The 25471-nt window shown below is 41.3% G+C and overlaps 3 protein-coding genes across 4 annotated transcripts; 1 reads left to right on the top strand and 2 right to left on the bottom strand.

The window, feature by feature from the left end:
* Positions 1–540: 540 nt before the first annotated feature.
* Positions 541–12672, bottom strand: LOC105388487 (chorion peroxidase). Of its 2 annotated transcripts, none has more exons than XM_038120164.2 (15): positions 12455–12672; positions 11783–11965; positions 11284–11459; positions 9791–9929; positions 9348–9494; positions 8833–9006; positions 8380–8576; positions 7901–8084; positions 7397–7594; positions 6533–6677; positions 6105–6264; positions 3262–3420; positions 2672–2876; positions 2182–2296; positions 541–1460 (listed from the first exon to the last, which is right to left on the bottom strand). In XM_038120164.2, the coding sequence occupies exons 1-15, from the start codon at positions 12567–12569 to the stop codon at positions 1391–1393; spliced, it is 2367 nt and encodes a 788-aa protein (XP_037976092.2). In that variant the 5' UTR covers positions 12570–12672; the 3' UTR covers positions 541–1390. The 2 variants fall into 2 exon arrangements, with proteins under 2 accessions (XP_037976092.2, XP_048477806.1); XM_048621849.1 differs by having other exon boundaries at positions 11783–11959.
* Positions 12673–13711: 1039 nt separating this feature from the next.
* LOC105384638 (organic cation/carnitine transporter 7) lies at positions 13712–25343 on the top strand. Its single transcript, XM_048621725.1, has 11 exons — positions 13712–13910; positions 14361–14522; positions 15279–15441; positions 15814–15935; positions 16313–16557; positions 16643–16794; positions 17081–17210; positions 17440–17583; positions 18006–18151; positions 18364–18491; positions 25165–25343. Exons 1-11 carry the CDS (start codon positions 13859–13861, stop codon positions 25239–25241), a joined length of 1521 nt encoding a protein of 506 aa, XP_048477682.1. The 5' UTR covers positions 13712–13858; the 3' UTR covers positions 25242–25343.
* Positions 18688–24199, bottom strand: LOC119694152. Its single transcript, XM_048621724.1, has one exon. It carries the CDS (start codon positions 24196–24198, stop codon positions 19015–19017), a length of 5184 nt encoding a protein of 1727 aa, XP_048477681.1. The 5' UTR covers position 24199; the 3' UTR covers positions 18688–19014.
* Positions 25344–25471: the final 128 nt, after the last annotated feature.

Below are 25471 nucleotides of genomic sequence, written 5' to 3'. Positions count from 1 at the left end.
AACAAAAAAAATGTGTCTTTGTATTCCACCATAAAATATAACAAACGAAAAACAGAAAAATTGTAGCTAGATAAATAAATAATGCGACAAAACTGAAAACGTCTTGGGTAGTTGCACTTGCAAGTACTGTTTAAATTGAAGAGGGTTTGAAAGGAAATACAAACAAAGAGTTCTAAAGCAAGTGTAGATTAGGTTTAAAGAATCTCTAGAGATTGTGGCCATTTTAACATAATATTTACATAAACTTTGTACTGCTGCAAAATTATAAAAAGTGAACATAATTTCTCCCTTCAGCAACACCAACATAAGCTCCCGATTCGTAGAATTTTTATAGAAGAAAAAAACATTAAATCAGGTTCATTGACACGCCATTAACTTTATATCGAAACTCAATTGAAACTAAATATCAAGAATCACCTATTTCATAATTTTCATCCAAAAATATAGGATTTAAGATCAAAATTAACCCAGTTACTGAGATAACAAAATCATGTATGGAGATGTTAAATTAAAAACAATATTTTCATTGATTAAAGATAAAAGATGCAATTTTTTTATCAATTTTCAAAAATCACTGTTCGGGCACCAGTGATAATTCAAAATTGAAAAATTATTTATAAATCAAAACCAAGCAATGAAAAGTTTATTTTTAATTTAAATAATCAGTAAGTTTTTTGATGATCTACGTTCTATATTAACAACTATCCTACTTAAGTTAGCTAGTTTTTTATACAATCAGCAATTCATTATGTCGCAAAAAGGTAAGGTAATCATGCAAAATCAATAAAACAACAGAGAATCACTTTTGCGACACAATCAAATGTTTGTAGTAGATACTTTTATCAGCAAAACATTAATCAGGTGTTCTTAGACATTTAATGGAAATGTTATTAATTTAATAGACAGAAAACAGCAGGTAGTAAATAAATATAGTGTAAGCAAATAAAAATAAATGACAAGTATAGAGATTGAGTTCCCTCAATAAGTTAATTCACAAACATAGGCACAAACCAAAACATAACCGTCCCGAAAGGAGAAAAAACCACTGTAATTTGAACCGAAAAAACTATGAAATGAGTTTCAAAATCACACACGGTGCTAAAACTGAAACGATAATCTTTCCATATTTATTAATTTAGTAAACGGTACAGATCATTAAACAAATGGTAAACTTTCTGACTAACATGAAAAAAGTATAAATAAAACATTTTAAATCAGCCTCTAGCTAAAATTTTATTTATGAAACTGATGTATCACAGACACGTAATATAAACTTATCATTATGCATTGTCCCTTTCTTTAGCTTTGAGCAAGGGGCCTAAATATTGAGATATACAAAATATTATGACTTCAGGTACTGCAGAATGGGTTTCATCTTAGGTGCTACATTTTACACTTCTCTAAACCTATTTAGATCCATTGATGGTATTAAAGGACTATCACAGGGCACGGGCTCGTTTCTGAAACAATCAAAACCTTTTTGGTATTAAAAGTTTACAAAATTGCATTCTTGTTAACACTGTACACCTTTCTTGGATCAAAATGAATAGTGTTTCAAAACCTGAGTTGCCGTTTGCGCGGCATGATAATGAAACGTTGCGTCTTGTAAAAGCGAATGCAGACTTACAATTTGCTTACAGCTACAGTAAAACACTGACCGAAGCCAGAGCTTAGATCATCGTAAATGTAACAATGATGGTTACGAACGTAACTAATAAGATTGCTGCGCATATCCATTGCCTCCTCTTACAAGGAGGATCCTCTGTTCTTGAGAGTATGTGATGTGCCTCAGAAGCATTTGTTTGGGAAATATCCAGTGTGACTTTCTTTCCACTAGAGGAATTGGCCATGGCGTTATGTAAATTTTATTTAAATATAATAACGCGTAAACAATTCCCCTTCAATTCAAAGAGGATGTAAAAATGTCAGTATTATGTCAAGGGTAGTAAAACGTAAAACAATGTTGCACAGAAAATGGCAAAAGCCATGAAAATGCTCAGAATATTTATAATTAAGTAGCACCTTTGAAAAATTTCATATAAGTACAAAGAACACTCACGCCTGAATACTACAAAAAACACAAAACTGTGCACGAATGACTTCCTTCGGCTTTTGCTAACGTAGTCGCGTAACTAAATAAAACAATACAAAACCAAATCAGTAACAATGAAGGGTACCAACCCTGGTAGATCGGCGCGCAGGAAGGCGTTGGGCGCGACGTGGAGCAGCTCTATGCCGTCCCGGTTGTCGCAGAGCAGCCGGGACAGAGACACCTTCTTGATCTCCGCCAGTTGACCTGAGGATCGTGATGTTATATTATAACTGAGTGTGTATAATCTAACAGAATGACCTACCTTCATTCTTCGGCTTCAACATTACCAGCAGCGTTTATTGATAAAAGAGTGGAGAATTGGAGATAGATAGCAAAGTCACCTGGATAATCAGGATATGAAGGTAGGTCATATCCAACAGTAGACTAATAGGGTATTTAAATTAATGTCATCGCATAATGATGAAAAGTAATGGCTAACCAAATGAAATGCTGTGAAAATTGGATCATAATCCATTCACAAAGCGTCATAGTTATTTATTAGTTAGAGTTGTTGAAAGGAGAAGAAGGATTGCAGAGCAGAGCTTTACAGTAATAATTATAGTCACAAAAAAAACTCACTCGGCGTAAAAGCCCCCGGATTGACATCAGGCCCGTTCTCGTAGAAGTAGCGATCGCCTCTCTTGAACCTGGAGAACTGGTCTGCGAGGATGTTGGCGAAGGTCGCGCCCACCACTCCCCCCTCCGCCGGCTCCTCTAGCAGGCCCCCGATCCACAGGTCGATGTCCTCGGGACTCTGGTACACGGCTGATAGGCGGTGAGCCGTCTGTGAATGAAGAATAGGGATGGAAATACATATAACGAGCATAGATTTTAAGAAGCTACATGTTATACTGACATTATCATACCTACATGAGGTAGATGGAAGCTTTACTGATGCTGTAGTAAGGAGTGGCCAAGTGGTTTGGCCATCCATGTGACTCGTGCTCAACATGGTGATCTCGAGAGTACAGGCACTTAATGGTCCGAAAGACGACGGAAGACCCCTTTACTTTTCTGGTGCACGTATAAACACCAGCCTCATTTTCCTTGGCATAGGTATCCTTAAGGTCGGTCCTTCGGGTAATTGCATGTCTAACTCTAAAAACTCGGCTTCCATAAGGTATTCCCATGACCACAACTCACTAAACCAATATGGACAACACACTCACGCTGGGCGGGAACTGGCGGAAGTCAGCGTAGGGCGGCAGGCCCACCAGGCGCCGGTACTCGTTGTAGGAGCGAAGGCCGTAGTCCCTGCCTCGCTGCACGTTGATGGCCGCCAGGTCCAGACCGAACGGACTGCCCCCGTGGAACAGGTAGCGGGTCAGCTGGGGAATGAGATTGGTTCAGGAATAGAGCTTTACTGATATGCCTGGCTGCAATGTTTGCGGTCAATTTTATGATGATGAATGCTTTTACAAATTTAAGGTTTGAAATGTGTTTATTGCTGTATTCGTACTATGACATATACAGGGTGATTGGAAAGTCGATGTATTCCTTTAAATGGGTTGTAGACGAAGGCGTTTCCAGTCGATTGAACCCCATAATGCATTATCCGAAAGTCAACCATTTTTGAGTTATTTAAGTTTTAAGTTTTTTAAAGAATTTTGCCGAAATTTATGTTTAAAAGCAAAATATATCAAAAACTAACGATTTTTTAAATATTTTTTTGATTGTTTTGTTTTGGTGACACTTTAGTCAACTAATCATAATCATTAATTGCGCAATATTTACCTTAATTTAGACACAGTGCTTCAAAATATATGAAACATTAAGAAAATGTTACGAAAGATTAAAACAAAAAAGCTGATTTAAAAAAGAATTTTATCTGACAATTTTTCAGGCACTTCAGCTTAAAAACATAATCAATTTATAAGCTTTAAAATGACACATTCCAATCTAAAATCGATTAAGGTATCACCAAGATATAGTCAAAACAACCGCATAGGCGGACAAATCTCAGTAGCGAAACGAACAAGATTTTGTTTAAATTTTAAGGTAAAAAGTATTGTAACTGTAACTCTTTTACTGTTACTCTTTTTTAAATTAGCTTTTTTGTTTGCATCTTTCGTAACATTTTCTTAATGTTTCATCTATTTTGCAGCACTGTGTCTAAATTAAGTTAAATATTGCGCTATTAATGATTATGATTAGTTGACTAAGGTGTCACTAATGCAAAACAATAAAAAAAGTATTTAAAAAATCGTTCGTTTTTGAAATATTTTGCTTTTAAACATAAATTTTGGCAAAATTCTTAAAAAAACTTAAATAACTCAGAAATGGTTGACTTTCGGATAATGCATTATGGGGTTCAATCGACTGGAAATGTCTTCGACTACAACCCATTTAAAGGAATACATCGACTTACCAATCAACCTGTATACAACACATCAGCGTCATAGCGCGGCGTCAAGTTAGCGCTCTGACGCGGGTTAGGAACGTTTTCTGTTTGACGAAGCCTTTATAATAATATCTAGGGTAACGTAACGTACCTTGGGACGCTTGTACCTCGGGACATTGATTGTATTTTAAAAACCGGCTAAATAAACACATTAAAATTCTACCCTAGGCATAGTATTTTACTCGCTTGGCAAAACTAGTGAGTCTCGTGATCATACCAGCATCTAGTGTGTGGTGAAGACAGTATGAAGTTTTTTGGAGTCAAAAGTAGCTTTTGTATAGTTTTTTGTGTTGCTTTATCTCATTGAGGCATGCTCAAAATAAAGACATGGATGTCACGTATAACTTTTCAGTTATTTAATTTTATGACATGGCAATTATCTGAAAGATTCCTATTAATTAAAAATAAAGATATTTAAATTTTGTTAAATATTGCTTTTTTGTACCTTGGGACACGATTAAATTTGTACCTTGGGACACTGTTTCCTATGGCTTTGTACAATGGAAAATGCAAACATCTAAATAACGCCTTATATCTCTGTTCTTATTAGTGCCAGAGTGAAACTAGACAGAAGAGAGATGCAGTAAATAAATAAGAACAGAGATATAAGGCGTTATTTAGAAGTTTGCATTTTCCATACTACAAAGCTATAGGAAACAGTGTCCCAAGGTACAAACGTGTAACGTACCTTGGGTCAAAACAAGCATTTTTACTTTTATCTTAATTTAATAAAATCTGGCCACACTAAAGCTTAAGCACAAATACTAGTGATAATAGATTATATATCCTACCGAATAAAGAAAATTTCACATTAATATCTTAGTTGTACGCTGCGATAGCTTCATTCAAAGTTGGGGTAGTCGAAAATGTCCCTAGGTACGTTACGTTACCCTACATTCAAAAACGTACGGAGCGTAACATCTATCTAATCGCAGTGCATGCCTAAGCACAGGTGTAAATTCATGAGGTCAATGTATATTTACTATAATATAAATATTATACAATAACACGGGTTAGGATTATTTATTACGTTCGTCAGTTTAACATTTAATGACGTCATATTCTTTGTTTTACTATAACATTACAAAAGCACGTAGGTACTTCAGCCCTCATTACAGTCTCATACTTAGGTATAGGACCTAATTAGTAAAGCAGCATAAGGGTGCTTTTCCACCAGAGATGTGCTATGCTACGATGCTATGGATGCGTTTGATATCCACCAATCATATTATTGGAGGCACATAGCTTAGCACTGGTGGAAACGGATTCAACTAAGATATGTTTTTTGTATGGAATGATGCGTGCTATGGATGTGTGCTATGGATGCGTGCTATGGATATGTGCTATGGACCATCGCGAGTGGTGTAGCTATGTATGTGCAGAGCAGACCTACAGTATGCCCGCGTTTTTCACTGAAAGTAGACATGCCTCATGACATCTTTCTCGCACAGCTACTTTGCGGCGGCGCATCTTCGTAGCGCATCTTCCTCGAACAGCTACCTAGCGTAGTATTGGTGGAAACGGTCGCATATTTTCGTAGCGTAGATATCACATCTTCGCAGCATAGCTGCATAGCACATCTCTGGTGGAAAAGCACCCTAAGAGACTCACAGATTCAGTGACAAAAGGGTCGACAGTCTGCATGGGTTGCCGGATCAGTCCAGCGATCAGTCGGTCGAGGAACGGTCGCAGGCGCATGCGCGACGGCTGGAACATCACTTCAGGGATGGAGATGGCTTCGTAAAGATCCCCTGACTTGGCATTTGGGACTCTAAAATAAAATAAAATAAAAGTCATTGTTGTGACTTTTTTAGGGAAATTCCGAATGTGGTTGGTTGATTACCAGACGTTAATGTTATGTTAGCTGATGATGATCATAATTATACATGGATTATAGTCAGTCACTAACCTGTTTTTTGTTCATCAGTGATTCCATATTTTAAGTACGCCGATCGATACGTGACCTAATTAGTATGCCTCACTATAATGTCGTTAGTTTACATAATAACTTGGATAAAGAAATAAGACCGAAAACTCACACAAACTTGGAGTCGACGACAGAGTGGCCAAACCTCATGGCTGCAGCCGAGAACTCTGCAGTGAGGGACGGGTTCACGTGAGGATCATACGCCGTGGAGTATCCCGGTGACGGGGACAGGCCAAACTTCTGCATTATGCGGGGACCTGGGGGCAAAGATTAGGGCTCCCACACATAAACACGACACGATGTCGCATCGTGCCACGACGCGGCGTCGTTTCACGATACGACGTCGCGTCGCGTAAATTCACGACGCGACGTCGTTACGTGTCGATACACGAACTTGTTGTGGTCTATTTTCAAGGCATTGTACTTCTTTAAAAAGTGACTCCTATTATTCATTGTTGAAAGAAATGGGTGGATCCAGTATCTTCTGAGTATCTGTCTTTTCTTTCTTCGTCTTCTTATTAACAACAGAAGCAGTACGCGTCTACTGCGGTCCATTTTTAGGGAATGAATGTTGTATCGACGGCATCGTGCCGCGGAACTTTACGTTACGATGTCGTGTTTTTTTTACGATGGTAGTCGTAAATTTCCGCGATGCGACGTCGTATCGTGAAACGACGCCGCGTCGTGGCACGATGCAACATCGTGTCGTGTTTATGTGTGGGAGCCCTTAGGTGGTTGTACATCAAATCTATGGCGTCGCTCTTAGTTCTAAGAAACCCCTAATTATCCAGCAGAAAAAGGCAGCCACTCATTGCAGACCATAGTAGTGTTTTTTTTTCCTCAGTGGACTATAGATCGTGTGTAAGATTGTATTGGAAGTGAGATGTGGCTGTCATTCTGAAGATGCTCTAAAGATTTTCGAAATTCCAACAATTTTGGCAGCTTTCAGCCATTTCTCCCAGAAACCCCCACTTACCCAGCAGCAACGGCAGCCACTCATTATACACCACATGTTGGAACTCTGCCTGCAGCAGCCGGCGGGACTCATAGAACACGGTATCCTCGGTCCACGCGGGGTTGAGCCGCGCCAGCACGCGAGCTATGCGGTTGTGCTCGCGCGTCCAGATCGTGTGTAGGACGGTGAGAGAGATGATCTGGTTGCCGTGGTTGTCGCCTGAAATCATGTCAAGAAACTTACATTAATATATATAAATCCTTGATAGATATCGTTTATGGAGGACCTGGTTGTTGGATGAGGTAAATGAAGTCAGAGTGATTTTTTATGCTGCTTTGGACAGGCCTACTATAGACACGTACAGTCGTACAATTACTTAATAGCTGATGATGATGACCCTGCAAGTCCTAGGTGCATGTCTATTTTTACATATTTGTCGGACTTTCCATTTCAGTGGTTTTCTCCAGATTCCAACTACTCGTTTTCTCCAGATTTCTACTACAGTGTGTCATGTCCATAACTTACCAGATTCGAAGCAGGCAGCTCCATCCTTGGCACTCATGCACTCCTTCCTCTGTGTCAGCGGGGGCAGCTCGCGGCCGTAGTCGTTGAAGGTGTTCAGCAGGATCCCGCTCCGCAGGGCTGAGAGCTTCTCCGGGGAGTTGCCGTACAGGTGAGACAGGTCGAGGTAGTGGGTCGCGCCATTCATCTGGAGAATGAGGGTAACTAATTACATTTCTAGTTTCTAGACTTATTATTTTTTTCAGTTTTTGAGCCCTAGCCTCACTGTTTAAAGACCTCTTTTACCAATAAGCTAAGAAAGTGAAACTGCAGGTAGGATGCGTATCGATATCAGGTCAATTCAACTGACTCCAGTTCTAGCACTGATTAAAGTCCCGCCTTTTATAAAAATTAATATGTCAGATACGATTACCCGCAGTCACGAAGAAGATCTAAAATTGGTTTCTATAAGATTCAAACAATGTTTGCATAATGTCCCCCACCTGCTTAGCATACCCAACAGCACAATCACTAGCTGGAGCCAGCTGCGTGCGCACCAGGTTGAGGCACCGCTGTCCGAACTGCGCGTAGAAGGGGTCATCAGGTGCGGTGGCCACGGGCGCGCAGGCCCAGTGCATCAGCTCCGGCGGTTGGAAGTCCACGCCGTCGCCTACGCAGCAGGATATTGCGCTGCCGTTGCCTGGAGATGGGAAATGAAAGAAACTTAAGGGGCAATTGTAGTGATCTCCTGAAGCTTCAGGGTTGATGGATTTAGAACTTTTAGTAATCTGGTTTCCAGGAATTTATAATCCAGCCATACTTTCTCAATTATAGGATTATTTTATTTGAGTGAAAGCTGACATCCAGCAAACATGGAAGACTATAGCCATAAAGTTCCAAGACCCAAGCATAGGACCTAGTGTTTTGTTTAAGCATAGCACATAATCAAACCTTACCAATAGTAAAAACGACGCCAGCACTAGTATCATGTGCTATGAACTGGCCCAGCTGCATGAACATGAGGTTGTGTGTGGCGCTGGGCGCGGCGGCGTCGAGGACGAGGCTGCTGCTGACCACGCGGGCTGACGGGAGCGGCTGGCCCTGCGAGCTGGGCCGGATGGACCAGATACCTGGGGGGGTACAGTTTGTAATGATACAAGAATCATTAAATTTAACGGCTGCTATAAGTACTAGGTATTTTCGTCTTTCTTCACCAGTCTAATTCTTCCTACATCAACTACCTTCAACAAAGACAATCAAACTAGCCTAGGAATCTTAAAGGTTCTGTGGTATACTTCGATCCCAAACCCACTTTCCAAGCGGGAAGATCATAACACCTTTTAGATATGGGGTCCGCTACTGAAGTTCGAAAAATGGAAATGCGAATAACTGGTATCGACAGAACGGTAAAGCGACAAACAACACCGGTGTGGCCATGATGGTGACGAAGCAAGTAGCGTATTATGCTTACCATCTCCATAATGCGGTGGCAGTAGCCTCTCAAAGGCAGTGTGCACAGCGCCCCAGGCGGGGGCGGCGGGGTTGTTGCACTCGCCCCCGACGCTGCGGTAGCGGGGGGGCGCGGCGGGGCATGCGGGGGGCGGAGGGCAGAATGGACCTGGAATGTTACCCAGGAGGTTGTTTAGATTGTGATACATTTAGATGGCCCTCCTGTTTAGGTTTGGACTGCTAGTTGGATCTCAGCTTTTATAAAAAACTAAGCTAGATTTTTTTGTACTATTAAATACATTTTCAACTATCTGGTTATTTCGTTAAACTTATGTATTTCCCTATATTGTTGTTACTTGTACATAAAAACATTAGATCCTTAGTAAGCCCCTTCTTGCCTGGTCCTAGAAAGTTTAATTAAGTAACATTAAGTTATAGTATTTAAACTTCCACTTCCACACTTACCATCGGCATGGTCAGTGAGTCCCAGCATCAGCTCATCATCAGAGATGGCGTCTCGGGCCTTCAGCTCTTTAGCAGCGAACAGGTTCAGCAGACCGCCTCGCCCAAGCTTCTCCGCTGCTTGCTCGTATGTCATCACCGACTGGAAGACAGATAAAACAGTTGTATGTAAGTATTTGGTTGATTGTTATTATAATCCACAACATATAATCTTCTATAATTCTCTGCAGTGGAAGCCCTCAGAAAGCTATATCTTATGTATGTCTTACTGGACGACTTTGGACCCCTTCAGCCAGCTAAATCTTATGTATATCTTACTGAATGAGCTAGCCGGAAATAGGTATAATAATAATGTATTTTTCAGTCTCTGCTTATTGGTTTTATAGAGCCTGCCATAACCTATGGAGATGCTGGAGGTGTTGGAGCATCCCCATGCAAAGGGAGGATCCTCCGACCAGGCCGGGTGGTGTGGCCTGGCGGGCAGCTGCCCAACGGTTAACGTTGGGGATTTCTATATATTGCAGAGTAGGTGAGAAACTTCGAATGCGCGATGTAGGATTTTCATAGTAATTTGCGTAGTTCCCATACATCTTCTCTGTATTGCGTTCCGAGCGCCATCTGTTGATCTTCGTCTGAACTAGTGGCTAGGAGTCCGCCACATCACTCCCCCACCGAGACCGGAGGGCGATAGTCTTCAGTGCAGCCGAGAGTCTTGATTGCCAGCCAGTGCCGCGTAGTCCGCAGTGAGTCGGGACTGTGAGTGCGGTGAGGAGTCCCCAGTGAGTCGGGGTGATGCTGCAGTGGCGATGTCCACGGTGAGTCGGGATGAGCCTGCAGTGGAGCATGGTGGCAGAGTGCTGCGTCGACCAGGAGAGGATGGCTCTGCTTGCTGACCGGCCGAAGTGCAGTGGTGCTGTGCCAAGTTGCTGGTGTGGGTCGAGGGTGTGACCAGGCCTGCGCGTTCGCTGCATGCTGGTGGTCATGATGCCCTTTGAGACCGGATGCTGGCTGGTTGGCTCCAGGGGCTGCTTGTTGAGGGTTCTGCTTCACGGCTGTTGAGGTGAGGAGAGAAAGTCGATGGAAGATGGCGTGGAAGCTGCTCTGCGGGTCTTCAGAAGGCTGCGCTGATGTTCTTCACGGGGTCACCAGTATGGAGTTGCTGGAGGTGTTGGAGCATCCCCATGCAAAGGGAGGATCCTCCGACCAGGCCGGGTGGTGTGGCCTGGCGGGCAGCTGCCCAACGGTTAGCGTTGGGGATTTCTATATATTGCAGAGTAGGTGAGAAACTTCGAATGCGCGATGTAGGATTTTCATAGTAATTTGCGTAGTTCCCATACATCTTCTCTGTATTGCGTTCCGAGCGCCATCTGTTGATCTTCGTCTGAACTAGTGGCTAGGAGTCCGCCACAAACCCAATAGATAATTCGAATCGGCTTTCCTAAGATCTATGGTTGTGGCTAGGTAAAATGAGAAAAGAACCAAAGGGTCATCCATACCAAATGATGCGCAAAGCTTGGAGACGACGCATTGAGGACGGTTTCCGAAGACCCTTCTAGAACCTTGTCGGCGTGACGCAGCCACTCCGCCAGCTTCTTGCGCGACAGGTTGTGCGCTATCTTGATGTCTTCAGCTCTGATGGTGTTGGCTGATCGAGCGGCCAGGTCTGCCTCCGCTGCAAGGGATTCATGTGATAAGTGGAATTGTTTACCTATACAGGGTGTCCTACAGCGAAGTCACATGAAGGATGAAGAGGAAGTATCTTAAATACTGGTATTTTACTGAAAAGCAAAATACCAGAAGAATTATTACAAAAGGTTCCTTGCGTACCTCGGTGCAAGAATGGATTACATCATATAATAATCCAGCCACTACTGGACATACGCCTAGATACTTTTCTGGAAGATGGAGGATTAACAGTTCAGGTTAACTACCAGGGTCTAATAAATGTAGAACACTGTAGGCTGGTGGAAGAAAGAGACAGAACACCCAACACACCTGCATGCCTGCTGCCTGTGAAGCAGCAGACTCCAACCAGGCCCCGCTGACCCCCGATGTGGCAGAGCGGGTTATAGGAGTTGTGTCTCAGGTGAGCTGGACACTGCACCCTCGGCACACACTTGCCGTGGCGCGGGCACGCATCGCACGGCTCCTCTGTCCTGTGGTGGTGGTGGTCTGGAACTGACAGTTCTTGGTTATTTATGCTTGCCTGGTACATAGTCAGAGCGAGTGGACGAACATAGGAACTAATGGAAAGTGCATTACGAATTAAGGTGTTATAGGAGTGACATCCGTATCTGTCTGTTGCTATATGCAATGATATTGTACGTAAATATAGTATCATAACACTTGTTGTAATGATGGAGTTTTATTTTGTTTCAGTGGTGGTAGCATTACTGAAAGTAGATCGTGATCGACAGTCTTCTTCAGTCTTCAGTGATACTCTTGTATTGTATTCTGATCACTGTAGGAGTTTTTAAAATTCGTAGAGGTTATTTATAAACTTATCAATTTAGTTTTTAGTGGCCTATATACTTTCTAAATAAACTGTATTTATTACTACTCACTACAAGTAATATGTACTTAAATATTAAAAGGCAGACCATTTTACATTCTCAATGTAAGATAATTTCAGTAAATGCTCGCTATTTAATAATGAAATAACCTTACCACTATTCACCGCATGCTCCTGCAATCCTCGATGCGACACACAAACCACCTCACTGATGGGACAAACCACCACTACGTACATGAAAATATGCAGAAATACTCTAAGAAGATTCATAGCTACTTGTATTTACGTTTCTTGTTCTTAAAATGTAATTAGTTTTGAGTTAAAAGTGCATGGTGCCCACACACGCCCCGCTTGTAACCTCTCGGTTGATAAAATGAACGAGTTACTTCACTTGAAGTGGGTAGCTCCAATATTCATGACATTTTGTTACTACCCAACGCTGCCCAATAGGCCTTCTCAGTGTGAAGCGCCTGATAAATATGTATAGCAGGTTTTTACATACATACGGTAGTAACTAGTCGTTTAGCAAAAATGTAGGAACTGTAGGAAAATGTACTTGCTGTAGCTACTTAATACGTAAAATATGTATATAATTATGTAAACATCAGTAACTCACTGAGATGACGTATTTTGCGTTAGGTACTCATGTTTTTTTTAATTTTTGCCCCATGAATGTTAGTAGAAAAGGTACCCAGCTACACTCACGGGTAATGAAATAGTTCCACTCACAAAAAGTCGACACCAAACAACCCCAATTTTTTCTAACATTCAATTTTAAATTTGAACAAAATATGATTGTGTTTGGTTGGTAATATCCTGATGCTCCGTCAAATGTGCTTCAATGTTGCAGAAGGCGTCATAAAGCTAGCTTTTTTCGTTTAGGAGTAAAAGAGTGATTTTCTCAGTGGAACCTTTTCATTGCCCGTAAGTGTATTTAGCAAAATATACCTAAGACCTATTCAGGCTAAATCAGCGATTGGAAAGCAATAGTGAATTCCCTACGAAACTCATATCCGCTGTCTTCTTCTTGTAAACATGTTAACGAATAAAAGTCAATAATTTTCAGCTACATTGAGTACTTAGTTAGGCTTTGGAAACACTGAAATGCTCTCGTACCTACCAGACAGATCACAGACCGAAGTTGTGGCATTGCACAAGCACATGTAATGTCGTATCAATAAGTACTTAATCTCTATAAAAATAAAATGAGCAAAATAATCAAACAACGTAACATCGACTTTGATTCGGAGACAAATGTCCTGGAATTAGTTGCGAAACGTTCAGTCAATATTTGAAATAACCTGACGAGTTAATTCCTAAACAGACAAAGAATAATTCTTATTGTAGTTGCGTTTGATTAAGACTTAGCTTGCGTATTCTACCTATATAATGTTTACTTTCCTTCTGAGAACGAGAGTATTAGGTGTTTCACATTGTTCAGTATGCGTAAATACTGAAAATAGTGCTGGTGGATCCAAGAGACGTTCATTATAATGGCATAACGTAAATTAATGTTTTAAACTCTTAAATTGTGAGTGAATTGAAATTAAAGTTGTAAAATGGGTGTTAAGGCTGGAACCGTGGGCTTTGAAGAAGCCCTTAACGCCACAGGTAAACAAACGAATTTCAAATACTCTAGAAATTGTTTAATAGTTTCTTCCCTACTTTCTTTGAGCACATTCCATAAAATATATTATAACATATCCATAACATCAAAAAGGTCAACGCTAACTTTGCAACATAAAAAAGTGCCAAAATCAACATGCAACAACATAAATATTATTATTTGTTATAGTTATGTATAACTGGTATAACCTACCATATTTTACCCGTTGAAAATCGAGCGTTGTTGGACTCTTTTCTTTTATCCTTAGAGTTAACACAACCTATTCTATTCTATTCTATTCTATTCTATTCTATTGGTCAAAAATTTTGAATTCCTATACAGCACAGTATTCAGCTTGTGTTGTGTCATGCTCATGCTTGACCCCGAGTCCGTGATTTGACAGCTTGACACGTGGTTTCGTTGAACACGGATCAACAAACCATAATCCTCCACAGGCTTCGGGCGCTTCAACCTGGCGATGCTGCTGCTGTGCGGCTCGCTGGTGATGGCCATGTTCTTCGAGACGGCCGCCGTCAGCTTCCTCGCCACGGCCAGCGCCTGCGAGCTGGGGACCTCCAGCGTGGAGCAGGGGCTCATGGCCGCCACGCCCATGTTCGGTATGACGTTTTTACCCCTGGTCTAAAAGAGGTGTTATAAGTTTAACTTGTATGTGTGTCTGACTGTGATCGGGCTGCTACGCCCATGTTCGGTATGAATTGTTATTTTATTCCTGAAGGGCTAGCATGGGACGCAATTAAGACATGACAAAAGTTATCCGTCGCGTTCGCTCTTGAGGCTGCGCGATGTGAGTGAGGGCAATGCAAAACTTTTGACTTGTCTTAAATGCGCCCCGTGCTAGCCTTTCTGGTGTAATAAGAGGGGTGTTATAAGTTTAACGTCTCTGTAGCTCCCAAACGGCTCAACGGATTTTCGATGTTACTTCGAGTGTTTTCAGGCATGTTACATGAAAATCGATTCAACTGTTTGAAGATTATGTGTGTTGGTCTTCGAAAGCGGAGTTTCGTCTTCATCGCCAATTTTATTAATATAAGTTTTATTAATATAAGTTATAATAGCCTACCTTAGCTTACTAAGATAAAAATGTTAAGTTAAGTAAGTTACACAATAAATTTCTTTATTCTTTATTCTTTATTCTTTATTAATAAAAATCAGGGAGTTAGCGGTCGCATTTTGTGCTTATGATGGGGTGAACACCGCACCGTAAGCATAAACATTACTATCCAATAATCGTAGTCAATAATCTTCTTGCTAGAAATAGATAATGGCATATACACATGACCCAAAAACAAAATAACAAAATGTACCCAGTTGCAGTAGACTCAAAACTTTATGTGTTACGAATTATTCCCCAGGAATCATAGCCACCTCCCACATCTGGGGCTACTTCGCGGACACTAAGGGCAGGCGCCTGGTCCTGCTCGTCTCCCTCGTACTCGGCTTCACCACGGGCCTGCTCAGCGCCCTGGCGCCAAACTGGGTCGTGCTGAGTGCCTTCAAACTCGTGTCTGCTAGTGCGTAAGTGTGTTATTTAATTATTTATTTCATGTACAGTTAGGTGCATAAGTCGCTATACATTTGTGTACCTTGTCAAATTCACTAACTGCCTGTTTGACAAAGTACAAATGTGTATAGCTACTTATGCAGCTGACTGTACGTTAAATAATAATTTGCATCAACTTTGTTCCATATGCTTTACTTGCACTTTAGTTGTTTAATAGTCGGACCTAAATCGTCATTACTGAATTTCAAGTTGCATAAACATTTCCGTTTCTTATCATTATTATCCAACGATTGTTTACAGCTACCTATGTAGGCCTCTTCCAAAGAAAGTCTTCTAAGACAAGTGAGCTGAACCGATGACCTTACATTGAATCTAAAAATTTTCAGCATGTCGGGAACATTTTCGCTAGCCAACACGATGCTCAGTGAATGCACGCCGGTGGCCAAGAGGAATGCCATGATCATTCTGTCTACCAGCATGTGTATAGCTGCCAACGGATGTATGGCAGGTTGGTTCACGGCATAGCAAACATCATCATTCATGATCGCGATAGCAACTTGCTATTATTAGATTGACGAAGATAACGACATGACGTTGTTTGCAAACAAGAATCTAGTGAACTTCCGAATGATTGTGCGTAACTGCTAAGTAATTCATAGTATACTTGATTAACTGATTATACTGTAGGGAAAAAGACACTCACATTGATAAAATTCACCCAACTCTTTGCTCTCTATGGCTATACCGCAACGATTTGATTGGTGGGACGTGCATTAAACGAGTTTGTCTACGTCGACAAAAACTAAGATACTTACGAATTACCAAGATCCACATTCCTCAAAATATCTTCGATCTTATAAAAACATAGTTTTCTTTTTCCCACAGTCCTCGCCATCCCAATTCTGCCCCTCACATTCTCCTTCTACATCAGCCTCCTCGACATCCACTTCAACTCCTGGCGGCTGCTCTGCATGATCTACAGCCTGCCCTGTGCGTTAGGCTTCTTGGGCGTCTACTTCTGTTTTGAAAGCCCTAAATACCTTCTTAGCGCTGGTCATGAAGATAAGGCTTTAGAAGTGCTGAAGAAGATTTACTCCATCAACAAAAGCGATTCTGCAGATAATTACCATGTAAGATGCATAGAATTCAACCTATATATACAATGCCTTTAGGTATATAAAACAGTATATTTAAAGGGTTTATGGTTGGTTTTAGGTTAAGTCTTTGGTCCTGGAAGAAGAGATGAAGGCGAGTAAGGCTATAGGCCTGTGGGCCACATTGAAGGCGCAGTCCATTCCAATCATAAGTCCGCCGCTACTGAAGAACACCATCGTCATCTCTTTGTTATTTATGGGGATTTATATGTGGTGAGTTTAATACTAAGTAAGGGCGCGGTTCCATTGGGGTGTAGCCTCGGTCTTTGCTCCGATATTATATTATTTATGACCGAACTGTTCCTTTGCGGTGACACCAAAGGGGCTTCACCCTTATGAGAGAATTGGATATTGTTAGATTGGTATAGTTAAGTACTGCCTTAGTCTCTTTTATTTCTAGTATGTATAAGATAAGATATGCACTTTTGATTGTTTTGACTTTGGCTGGCTATCGTGAATTCTTGATTTCGTCGACATTATTATTATTGTTTAATTTCAGTGTGAATCCCTACCTCATGTGGTTGCCATTCATAACTGACTCCGCTATGAGGACCATCGAGGCTGGCGAGACCAACCTCACCATCTGTCAAATGATCCGGGCGGGACAAACTTATGCAATGGAACAAATGGTAACTATTTATATACCATCCTCAAATCTAATTACTGTATACTTAGAGCTTGTACACAAAACTGCGATTACTCGTGGAATCGCAAAAAACTGCGATAGTAATCCAAGCATTTGCCCTGAAAAACTGACAAAACCGTTCGCAGTTTTGTGGGCTTGCCCTTGCTTCCTCCTTTGTCAGTTGCATTAATTTTACCTATTTCCAGGGCGTTAATGTCTCCTTCCTCTTTCAGGCTGGCAATTCGGGGACGTGTGTTTTGAATCAGACTGCGATGTTGGTAATTCTGTCTGAGTCCCTTCTGTTCACGATACTGAATAGCGCCATGAGCGGTGTCATCAATACGGTTGGAAGACGCCGACTTCTTATTGGCATACAGGTATGTTCAATAGATATTGTGGAACTGTAACCTACATATATTGCTACACTTACTACAGGTGGACTCTAGCATTTGGCACCGTCACGCTAAAAGATTATGGAAGTTGGGTGATATAGAATTAAAAGTAGAAGATAACACTTGTTCAGAAGATGTAAGTTACATCATGTAACTTGACGAATTTTTCGTCAGTGACAAACACTAGAACTTGATTTGGGTGTATAACAGTCGGGAAAGTATTAGCTACTTGGATGACGTTCGGTTCGGCTGTGTGATGTTACAGTCAGTAGTTGTACACTTTTGTACCTTGTCAAACTCACAAACTGCCTATCAAAACGTTGACAGTTTGTTATGTAGCTAGTTTGACAAGGAACAAAAGTGTATAGTTACTTAAGCAGCTGACCATATAGTACTTTATCTTCCAGCTAACCTCAGCAGCGGCGGGCCTGTGCTTGAACTACAGCAGCCAGCTCCCACTGAGCGCGCTGCTGTTCGCCGTGTACCTCAGCCCCGTACTCGGCATGGGCATCATCACCAGCTTCAGTGTCGATATCTACCCCACGCACTTACGGTACAAGTAGTTTTCCATTCATATGTGTAGCTAACTACATATATATTATATGGTGTTCTTCTTCTTCCGAGAGGGTCTATTATTCATATGTAATTGGGGTCGGATGGCCGTGTGTGAGATGTCCCCATATATTATTATTATTATTATATCGGCAACTTTAGTCCATTGAATATCATGGATTATACTAACCAACTGTTGTATCTTGCTTCCAGTGCCATGGCGGTGTGTCTGACGGTGATGGTAGGCCGCGCCAGCACCATCGTGGGGATCAACATCCTCAAGGACCTGCTCATGAGGAACTGTGAACTCTCCTTCAACGTGTTCTCGTGTATTATTCTAGGTAAGAGTCTTAGCGTGAATCTTTTTGTGGAATCTGGCAATAGCCACTAACCATGTAAGTACATATATTATCTAGTGTCTAGAAGCTCTTAAGATGTGGACGCTCTACAGCTTCGTAGTTTGGTGTTTCCCATCCCTTGTGCATCCCAACGCCAGAATAGCTCTTAGATTTTGAACAAGTCCAAGTCAAACCACTATTTGCTGACAGAAGTAACGTTTAATCGTATCAAGCACAAAGTCATTAAAACCAAAGAAATCTTAACACCGCGATGTACGGTAAGGGATAGTGACATCTGTTGACACATGAACTAAAACATTAACATTATATAATTATGACGAACTTAAAACTAAACATTCCGCCCACCAAGAACGCGGTGCCGTTCTTCCATTTACCGCCCACCATGAGGTCAAGGGCGGTTTACATCAATAAACCACGTGATAACATTAAAATTAACAAAATTAAAAACATAAACTTAACCTTCATTGATTGTACATAACTAGTAAACCTATGCATGATACCTAACTTAACTTGCTATCGGTAGTATGCATAATTTTGATGTTGGTCGTTTAATAAGAGATCCATTACATTTTAAGGTTACTACACGAGTTAACTGGTCTGATCCTGGATGTTTTGCAACCACTCTGCCTAATAACCACCGAGCAGGAGGAAGATTATCTTCCTTAATCAAAACAATATCTCCAAGTTTAGGTTCGGGAATGACCTTGGACCATTTGTACCTTTGCATGCAATACACTAAATACTCATTGGACCACCTGCGCCAAAAATTTTGCACCATCCTTTGAGTCAGTTGCCACCGTTTCAATGATGCTATGTTACATAACTCATAATTGCGTTCAGGAACAATCACCAATGGTTCACCGACTAAAAAGTGGCCTGGTGTGAGCGGTGTGGGGTCCTGGTGATCATCAGACAATATTGAAAGGGGTCTAGAATTTAGGCACGCCTCTATCTGAGCTAAAGTAGTAGCTAATTCTTCATAAGTCAAAGTTGAGTCACCTATCACTCGCCTTAAATGAAACTTAGTCGATTTCACTCCTGCTTCCCACAGCCCGCCAAAATTTGGTGCATGGGGAGGAATAAAATGCCATGTGACGCTATTATCACTCAACCACTCTTGAATCTCAACTGCCACTGAGGAATTTTCAGCTGAGACTAGCTTGTGGAGTTCCCTAGATGCCCCAACAAAGTTAGTACCGTTGTCGCTCCAAACATCACTGACGTGGCCGCGACGAGCCACTAGTCTCTTAAATCCAGCAATAAACCCTTCAGCTGTTAAATCGCTGATTGCTTCTAAGTGTATAGCCTTAGTTGCCATACATATGAAGACACATATATAGCCCTTGTAGGATTTATTTCCCCGACCCTTGGACATTCGAACGTTGATGGGTCCGGCAAAGTCTACTCCACTGTGTAAAAATGGTCTAGACGGTGTGACTCTGCTTTCTGGTAGCTGACCCATGTATTGAGTCTTTGTTGCTGCTGCATGTCGAACACATTTGACACAATTATGAACGTGAGCTTTTACAAGTTTCTTGGCTGCTACTATCCAGTATTTTGTGCGTAAATGATTCAACATAAGAGTGGGTCCTCCGTGCAATGTCCTCTTGTGTGCGTCGTCTACCACTAAATTTGTGAAATGACTCTTATGAGGGAGAATAATTGGATGCTTTGCATCATGGTCAAGGCTTGCATTTTGAAGTCTGCCGCCAACCCTCATAATACCCTTATCATCAAGGAATGGACATAACGATTTAAGTTTTTCCATATCACATATTAGTTGAGACTGCCTAATGCATACATCTAATGCATCATTTATTTCAGACTTTGTGAGGTGAGACCCAAATTTATGGCTTCTTTTGTACACAAGAAATCTCCTACATACTGCAACAATGCGAACTAGTTTGTGCAGTGATGAATATTTTTCCCAGAAGGATGTATCAGAAAATGTTTTGGTTTCATCTACAGTTACATGAGCCTTGATATGTCTTTCTTCTAAGTTTGTTGAAATGGATTTTGGTCTCTGGTAATTGATGGACTGATCTTTCAACCATGATGGCCCTTGAATCCACATGGGATTCTCTGCAAGTTCTCCAGGTGAACATCCTCTGGACGCTATGTCTGCTGGGTTTTGAGCTGATTGTACATGAGACCATTGTGTACTCTCTAACCTGGACAGGATATCAGACGTTCGGTTCCCGATGAACGTAGACCAGCGACTTGGGTGACTACTTAGCCAAGCTAATACAACAGTAGAATCTGTCCATCCGTGTATGTTGGCATGGTTGATTCCCAACACGCGACCCACTTCAGTAATTAATCTTGACAAGAGAACTGCTCCCATCAACTCAAGTCGAGGAATCGAAACTTGCATTGTTGGAGCAACCTTAGTTTTGGCTGTAACAAGATTGATATGGATGTTGCCATCGGAGTCTATAATCCTAAGGTATACCACAGCGGCATATGCTATGTTAGACGCATCACAAAAGCCTTGCAACTCCATATGTACGTCGTTATTCCTAGCCCCAACCCACCTTGGGATAATTAACTTCGTAATGTCGATCAAGTTTCTTTGGTATGATAACCATTCGTTCAACAATTCTTCAGGTAGTTCCTCATCCCAATCTATGCCTGCTAGCCACAATTTTTGGATGGTGACCTTAGCAACAATAATGCAAGGCGCTGCCCATCCTAGAGGGTCAAAGAGACGAGATATGCTGGAAATCACCTTTCGTTTAGTCACAGGACCAGTATTGTCGGGAAGCTGGACGGTGTATTCAAATGCGTCAATGTCCTTGTTCCACGCTAACCCCAAGATTTTAACCACTTCGTCGGTCCTTATCTCAACCTTTCTGTCTTGAATTTCCGGTTTACCCGTCATGATTTCAGCTAACTCTTTATTGTTTGTTACCCACTTCTGAAGATCAAAACCCCCCTGTCTCAATAACTTGCTGTATTCCTTGAACATCCTTGTTCCTTCTTCTACTGTTTGACAACCAGTTAACAGATCATCCACATAGAAGTCAGATTTCGCTCCTTTCACAACTTCTATCGGGAATTGACTGCCATCATCGGTTGCAAGTTGTTGTACTGTTTTCACTGCTAAGTACGGGGCAGACGCAGTTCCGAAAGTAACTCTGACTAATTTGTAGTCTCTTATTTCTGAATCGGGATCGTCTCTCCACACAATTCGTTGGTAATCGGCATCCTTGTCTGCAACGATTACTTGCCGATACATTTTAACGATATCTGCGCACAGACAGATTGGATGCATTCGCCATCTAATGACGATGTGGCGTAGATCTTGTTGCAATCTGGGACCGATCATTAATTCAGAGTTAAGAGATACACCGTTTACACCTTTGCATGATCCATCAAATACGACTCTGACCTTGCTTGTCGTTTTATCTTCTCGTATGACTGCATGATGTGGTAAATAAGCTGAATCGTTGTTGAGATCATCATCAGCTACACGTTCCATATGTCCAAGGTCTAAATATTCTTGTATGACAGCGGAGTACCTGGCCTTAAATTCTTGGTTTTTCTTAAATCGTTGTTCGAGCAAGTGAAATCTTCTAAGAGCGATGTCCCTGGATCTTCCATGTTTGCACTGGGGATCATCGTTGCGAAATGGCAGTCTGACAATGTATCTACCCGTTGAATCTCGTTGAGTAGTTTTCTCATAAAACTCTTCACAAAGCTGTTCTTCCAGCGAAAGAATTTTGGTATCACAAGTGTCAGACTCAATCTCCCAGAATTTCTTTAGCATGTCATTGTCGTCAACTTGAGAATGCATGCTGATAATAACATTGTGATAACAATGTTTTGAAGCTTGTTTGTCATCGTCACTCTCCTGATGAGTTGGCCCAGATAAGATCCACCCTAAAGCAGTGTTTTGTGCTATTGGCGAACCGCGAGGACTCTTCATTAGTCCAGCCGTTAGAACTTGACCATAAACGTCGGCTCCAAGCAGAATATCAATTTTGTTTGGAGTGTGGTATTGAGGATCGGCCAATGGAATTTCCATTGACTCAAGCCAATCAAGCCTACCTACCTTGTCAGAAGGAAGTAAACTGGTAATTGCACTTAGAACATGCGCACGTACCTGGACTTGAAAACCTGGATCGTGGCGAGACTGAATTTGTGTTTCCACCATGTACTTGGAGGATAGAGTGCTTTTCTCACTGCCTACTCCTGATATGCTACTTCGTGTAGGCATCTTCCTGAGTCCAAGTAACTGGACCGCTGATTCTGTTATGAATGATGCCTGCGAACCCTGATCTAACAAGGCTCTAAGTAAGTGTACCTGACCAGATCTTGTTTTTACATTGACAAGAGCGGTTGCTAACAGAACCTGATTAGATGCAATTTTCTTTGAAAAATGTGTTGATACCTTTGATGGTGTAGCAGGGTTATCAAATGAATTCTTGTCGACGACTTCATCGACCCCTGTTGAATTGACTTCCACGGCAATGTGTGACTTGGACCCACTCGCTTGCGGCCCCGAAGCTGTCGTCGGGTGAAGCAAGGAGTGGTGCTTATGTTTACAGATGCGACATTTGTTATATGATCGACAGATGTTGACAGAGTGGTTACGACCCAAACAGTTGAAACAGAGACCGTTGGTTTGAACAAACTCGTTTCGAGTGCGATAATCAGTGTTGCAAAACTTCTGGCAATTACTAATTTTGTGCCCACCTTGGTCGCAGTAAGCACAAATGACATTTGCTTCATTATTTCCGTCTGACATGGTGTGCATGACTTTCGATTGTTTCGGTTTGAATTTGGTGTCTAAAAACTCAAGAGACCTAAAACGTGATGTTAAGTACTCCCGTAGTTCGTTCAAGGTTGGTAGCTCATCAGAAGTACTTATTTTTACCTCCCAACCCTTACGTGATTCCGGATCCAATCTTGAACAAACTACATATATTATGAAAACATCCCAGGAGTCTGTCGGCACACCAAGGTTCTTCAAACCGTTTACTGTTTCATTTACAAGATCAAGCATGTCTTTAATTGCACTAGAGGTTTCATTTGCAACACTGGGTTGATTCATAAAACGCTTCATTAGACAGTTCACTAAGTATTTTTTGTTGTTATACCTACTATTTAGCAAGGCCCAGGACTCCTGGTAGGCTGAGGCTGTGATCGCAACGTACCTTAGTAGCTGCTCGGCCTCTCCAGAGAGATACCCTTTTAAATAGTGCATTTTTTGCACGCTGTCCAATGACTCGTTGTTATGAATCAACGATGTGAATAAATCTCTAAACGGTATCCATTCCGAATATGATCCAGAAAACACCGGTATGGAAATTTTTGGCAAGTGAACCTGAGTTTCCCCCTTGGTAGTTACGTGTTTGTTTGTTTGTTCCGAAGCAGCCGATGCACTCGGCATGAAGCGGGATAGAGCTTCCTTTAAGTCCGCCTTGTACATGATGTACGTTTCCTCTACCTCTGAGTACATGTCGGTTGTAAAGTATTCATGGCTATCGAGTATTTCATCGGATGCTTCAGAGAGTAATTTTGTGTGGTTGTCAGTAACAATTTTGAAATGAAATTCTAACGCTTCTAGTCTGGTTTGTAAGTATGATTCCTTGGCTAAACGGTCTTTTGGTGCCTTTTTGTAGTTTTCATACGCTTTAACAATGTTGGAAATTGAGCCAAGTTGACTTTTAATAGAAGACGACATTTTGACAAAAGTAGAATAATGTTTGAAATTTGCTAAGTCCAAAGAAAATTTTGAAAATTTTACAAGTTTTTGATTGGTTTCTCACAGAACCAAAATCGGGCATAGGTTCCCCGTCTGACCAATATTTGTTAAATTATTCTAAGTTCTAACTAAATTTTAATAATTATTCTAACTACTGTCTATGAGAGAGAGAACGTTACAGAACCAAAGACAAATTATTCTTTTTTCTTAATGTCCATACTGACACTTGACTGACACTGACACACTGGCACTTCAATAATTATTCGGAGAATGACACTGACACTTGGAGGGGGTTTACTCAAACTGATACTGTCAAAATGTACTCACAGTTGGTTCACTTAGATTACCGGCCTCTGTGATCCACTCCCTTGCTCGTCCTGTTGCCGCTGCGTGGCAGATGGGGTGACGCAGCTCGCGGCGCCACTGCTGTCATCCGCCACGGTGCACCCAGGAGCTCTGCCGATGCTGGAGCTGTCCGCGCTGCACTGGCTGCTCTCGCTGGCTGACGCTCTGGCCAACCACCCGAAGCACCTTCAGGGAATCCTTGTTCCCCGATACTTGCGTCGGATCAAAAATTTGACTATCTGATTCCGCAATACGGCTAACGAAGGACCATGAACAAGTCCAAGTCAAACCACTATTTGCTGACAGAAGTAACGTTTAATCGTATCAAGCACAAAGTCATTAAAACCAAAGAAATCTTAACACCGCGATGTACGGTAAGGGATAGTGACATCTGTTGACACATGAACTAAAACATTAACATTATATAATTATGACGAACTTAAAACTAAACAGATTTTAACAGTTTATCGGTAACTTTTTGTCTCTTATGAGGATGATATAATTTCTGAACCATAATATAATTAATATGATAAGAAAAACTTCCATTCCGTTTAGGCTTCTTCTGTATCATCAAGTTTTAATGAAGCCTTTTTGTTTTAGTGACGGCGTGCATATCGTTCCTGCTCCCATTAGACAAACGACCAACAAAGAAAAAATCCGAAGAAATCTCAACATGAACCTAGTAAATAAGTCACCTAGTTGATAAGGCAAATTAAGACTTTTATTATCTTTACGATTTTTGTATAAATACAAATAAACCTGTATTATAAAACAGTTTATTTGCCTGTGTTTTATTTAGATAATAATCAGATCTGTCTCTGACTTCTGTTTGCTGTTAAGTAAATATTGTAACAGTTCAGTTTACCTAACCTTACCTAATACTCAGGTACTTATTATGGTATAACGT

This window comes from Plutella xylostella, chromosome 6 (genome assembly GCF_932276165.1).
Source record: "Plutella xylostella chromosome 6, ilPluXylo3.1, whole genome shotgun sequence".
NCBI classification, from domain to species: domain Eukaryota; kingdom Metazoa; phylum Arthropoda; class Insecta; order Lepidoptera; family Plutellidae; genus Plutella; species Plutella xylostella.
Note: the sequence above shows the minus strand (reverse complement) of the source record. Positions and strands in the feature narration are given on the sequence as shown.

Bases quoted from the DNA above. Each gene is read 5' to 3' on its own strand.
- LOC105388487 (XM_038120164.2), bottom strand. From the start codon at position 12,569: ATGAATCTTCTTAGAGTATTTCTGCATATTTTCATGTACGTAGTGGTG. The intron at 9,930-11,283 runs GTATGGATGACC...TCTGTCTTCCAG, and splicing joins CAAGCTTTGCGCATCATTTG to TCGGTGATGACATACGAGCA. The intron at 2,297-2,671 runs GTGAGTTTTTTT...CACGATCCTCAG, and splicing joins TCCGGGGGCTTTTACGCCGA to GTCAACTGGCGGAGATCAAG.
- LOC105384638 (XM_048621725.1), top strand. From the start codon at position 13,859: ATGGGTGTTAAGGCTGGAACCGTGGGCTTTGAAGAAGCCCTTAACGCC. The intron at 16,558-16,642 runs GTAAGATGCATA...GGTTGGTTTTAG, and splicing joins ATTCTGCAGATAATTACCAT to GTTAAGTCTTTGGTCCTGGA. The intron at 17,211-17,439 runs GTAACTATTTAT...TTCCTCTTTCAG, and splicing joins CTTATGCAATGGAACAAATG to GCTGGCAATTCGGGGACGTG.
- LOC119694152 (XM_048621724.1), bottom strand. From the start codon at position 24,198: ATGTCGTCTTCTATTAAAAGTCAACTTGGCTCAATTTCCAACATTGTT.